The following is a 4119-nucleotide window of genomic DNA, read 5'->3' on the forward strand; positions in this document are numbered from 1 at the left end:
TATTTCTTGGCTCGTGCTTTGGCTGACTGTTTTCCTGGAAGTTCACTATTCTACGTCTGGCCAAATTCCTCTTTGTCAGATTAAGTTATGCTGGGTTGCAAACTGGAAGGCTTCTTTGCCAGGAGAATTTTACCTTTTCTTTTTTGGATGGTCCCTGGGTGTTAAGGTTTGTTGGTGGCATCATTTTGCTGGCCAAACCCTTTTTCGGATGCACGATTCCTTCTATGGCACGCTATACATTGGCTCGGTCGCTCGCTTTTAATCTAGCTTGCTATTTTTTTGGGTCGTGGACGATGATGACGCCTGCTTACTCCTTTTGGACGGTCTTCGGGCAACCAAAGGAGAGTCTGACTGCTATTCATGATCGCCTTGGCAAGTTCTGAGTCCCGACTAGACAAAATTTCTGTCTGTTTTTGCTCTTTCCCTTTTGTTATATTTATAACTTGTTGCTTTTTGTCTTAGCCTCTTTTTTATTGGCTAAGTTAGTTGTTTTTCTTTGTAATCCATAGTTCTTTTAATAGAATAGGCTAAGTCCTCAATTTAAAAAAAAAAAAAGCGCATAAAAAAATACGCATATATATATATATATATATATACAATTCGTACGAAGTATGTCCCTGTTGGGTGTCATCATGATGTACTCCTTTGCACGTTTTACATTATGAAATCTTAAAATTTATTTATGTTGACTGTAATTTTTATTAAATGGATCATGAAATTATTATAGAGAAAACAAAATTTTTAATTAATTGTAAAAAATAATTTTTTAGTATAAAAATTTAAAAGAAGTGAAAATATGATAGTAAAATAAAAATCATGATTATAATTAAAAAAAGTAAAATAATAAAAAAGTTATTTCAAAATATTAATTTTGGCTATTATTAAATAATGTTTCTCAGTGTAAAATATACTTCAACATTTATGATTTATTTTATTTATATTTTATTATGAACTTATAGTTTTAACTTAAATAAATTTATCTCTTAAAAAAAACAAAATCTAATTCTTCATTTCACTTATTTTCTATTTCATCATATATATATATATCCAAATAATTGAAAGTTGAGTATCAATAATTTCTACACATATATATGTGAGATGCAGTTAGCTATAAGAAATCAAACACATGATACAAAGTAGATAAAAATCACGAGTTTGATTAGATTAATTTTATCTTTTAATATATTTGTTTCATTTTCAAGAGTTATAGTCTGATAAAATATATCATGCATGAGCTTATCTCTAATATCTCTTGCTGGTCTTCATATGGCTCTCTAGTCTCTCTCCACTATAAATAGAAATCCCATACCAACCCATTAAAACCAAGCAAGCAAACTTTCTACTTAATTAATCATGGCTTTCTTCTCCATGATCAAGGCCCTTCTCCTTTGCAATACTTCTCTCTCACTCCTTCTCACCACCCCTGCCTCAGGCAAGGGCTTCAACTACTTGCTCAGTGGTGACCGCCTCAACGCAGGCGAAGCCCTCGAAGTGGGTGACTACAAGTTTATTATCGAAAATGATTGCAACCTCTCCTTCTACAACTTTGGGACAGAGAAATGGTCTTCGAACACCAAAGGTCTTGGTAAAGATTGCTACCTCACCTTAAATAGAATCGGCGAACTCAATATTATTAACAAAAAAGGTATTATCATATGGAAGACAGGAACTAAAGGGAAAGATGGAAACTATATCCTCATACTACAAAGGAACCATGAAGTTGCTATATACGGTCCAAGCGTTTGGTCTAATGACAATAATAACTATGAATCTGACGATGTTGTCGTTGCCACTGCACTTAATGGGACAATAGGAGTTTCAAGCCAAGAGCAGAATAACGTGAGGGAAATGGGGAAAATAATGGAGGTTATGAGTGATGCATAGTCTGGGTTTTATATTTATGCGTATTAATGAATAATGAATAAGACATGCATGCGTGTGAGTGCTGGATGAATGGGTTTATTATCTCAAGCATGTTTTTAATTTCCTTGTTCTGTGTGTGTTCTTATCGTTGAAATAAAATGGAAGTTTGTCCTTGCATGTCTTGTAAGCTTTTAATGGAGTTGTTGTAGAAACTGCTTATCTAATATATTAATTTCCCCCCTTCTAATGGTTTGAACTTTAAAAAATAAATGATAAATTATTTAGTTTCATCATGGATGTAGTTTGATATTAATTGTAACTTTTAACATCTAATTTATTGATTTGTGAACATCAACTTTTTTACTTTATTGATTTATGTTCCTGGTTCTGCTGCAGATTATATTAATTTGTTCTCCTGTGAAGTTAAAAAATGAATATTTTATTAAATTAGTCTTCGTTGTAGTTTGAAATTTATAGTAACTTCAAATGTTTAAAGTAAGTGAAATTAAATTAACTATTTTTTAAAACAAAAATTTTATCCACAGAAAGCCATATGACACTTACGAGTGTCTTACATATTTAGGGTTTCTTCGGGGTGAGTTGATAAAGCTCTTCTTTAAAAAAATTATTATTTTTTTTGAAAGCTACAATGAGTATCGATCATATGTAAATTTCTCATGAAAAATTGGGGAACAACTTTCTCACGGTTAGCACATTCTAGTAGAGATGGTTCTCAAAAATAATTTCTCCCAACAAAAATGTCCAAAAAAGGGGGAAAAAAAAAAGAAAGTAATTTGTGGTAGCTGTTCGAAAAACAAAAAATTTAAAAATTTTCTTAAAAAAGGACCCTTTACTTGTTTAGAAAAATTCTCATCTACGTTACTAGATAATTTTTTATGACTTAATTAAGCAAAAATATCATAAAATATTTTAATCAAATTTTTATAAGGGGATTTTAAAATCTTTGAATTTGAATTAAGATAAGTGAAAATCCAATGACTTTATAATCCATCAAAATAAAAATTTAATCATATATATTATTCTGATTCAAAAATTTTTTTTTTTTTTTTAATTTCAAGAAAGTTAGCAACAGGAAAATTTTTATAAGAAACAAGTTTACCATTTTAGAACGGTTTAAAAAATTTTACATATAATGACATAAGAAATTAATAAAAAATTTGTTCAAAATATCTCCATCAAATTCTAGTTAGTATGTATTTTAAAACTGTTATGCATGTTTTTAAATTATTAAAATAATTGAAGATTTAATTAAAAATTATGTTACAATTAACTTAAAATAAATCCAATTAATATATTCATATTTTGGAGGAGATGAACACATCTAATTTTGGAGGAGATGAACACATCCCTTAGATACATATAGTTCGTTTTCAGTCTTGTCATTGGAATATAAATAGGGCATTAGTTGTGATTTGGGTGTGGTTTATTCCTCAAACCCGTGTGGTGAGATCTGTAGCAAGAAAGATAAATGCTTTTCTGTTTTTGATTGTGTGTGGTTTATTCCTCAAATCCATGTGGTGAAATCCATATAAAGATAAATGCATGAGCACATCCCCTCACAAGCCAGTCAACAATGCTAAGAAGAGAAACATCGACCCACCAAATAAACACATCAGACCCAACAGGAATAAAAGACCACAACCCGAAGTGCCAGCAGCCAACACAGGCCCAGAAAACCTAAACAACCCAAGAACAACACAAGGCCCGAAACCAAAGCACCCAAAGGGCTATCAGCTTCACCAACCTGAGGTTCCAACTGAGCATAATTGACATAAAAATACATAATAATATCCTCACCACCTCAGCATTGTTAAGCTACAGGTTTATATTTGAATAAATGTTTTATAAATAATTAACCTTGGCCTATTACAACATGACATGTGTACCTATTCCATCTCACTGTATCTTTATATAGTGTACTCGGTCTGTAACAAAGGATCAATGAAATCAATACAATTTATCTTTCCTTTACTGTTTGTCTTCTTCCCCTGCTCTGTAAGTTAGATTTCTTCATGGTATCAAGAGACAGTCGGTCTTGACGTTCTTGCCATGGCAAGTCAGGCTTCCGCCACTTCGACAACCGGTGCCACCACCAGAGATGCGTCGTCTGCTCCGTTCATATCTCCTTCTCTGAAATTTGTAATTTCGAATCTCAAGTTTCTTGTTCCTCACTCTCTCTCACCCGATAACTTCCCTATCTGGAGCACACAAATAGCAAAGCTTCTAAAGGCAAAC

The 4119-nt window shown here is 31.9% G+C and overlaps 1 protein-coding gene across 1 annotated transcript; it reads left to right on the plus strand.

Annotated features, from left to right (window-relative positions):
• Window positions 1–1330: 1330 nt before the first annotated feature.
• Window positions 1331–2136, plus strand: LOC110100563 (mannose-specific lectin-like). Its single transcript, XM_020828133.2, has one exon. The coding sequence runs from the start codon at window positions 1354–1356 to the stop codon at window positions 1882–1884; it is 531 nt and encodes a 176-aa protein (XP_020683792.1). The 5' UTR covers window positions 1331–1353; the 3' UTR covers window positions 1885–2136.
• The last annotated feature ends 1983 nt before the right edge of the window (window positions 2137–4119 follow it).

This window comes from Dendrobium catenatum, unplaced genomic scaffold (assembly GCF_001605985.2).
Source record: "Dendrobium catenatum unplaced genomic scaffold, ASM160598v2 fragScaff_scaffold_1333, whole genome shotgun sequence".
In the NCBI taxonomy this organism is placed as follows: Eukaryota; Viridiplantae; Streptophyta; class Magnoliopsida; order Asparagales; family Orchidaceae; genus Dendrobium; species Dendrobium catenatum.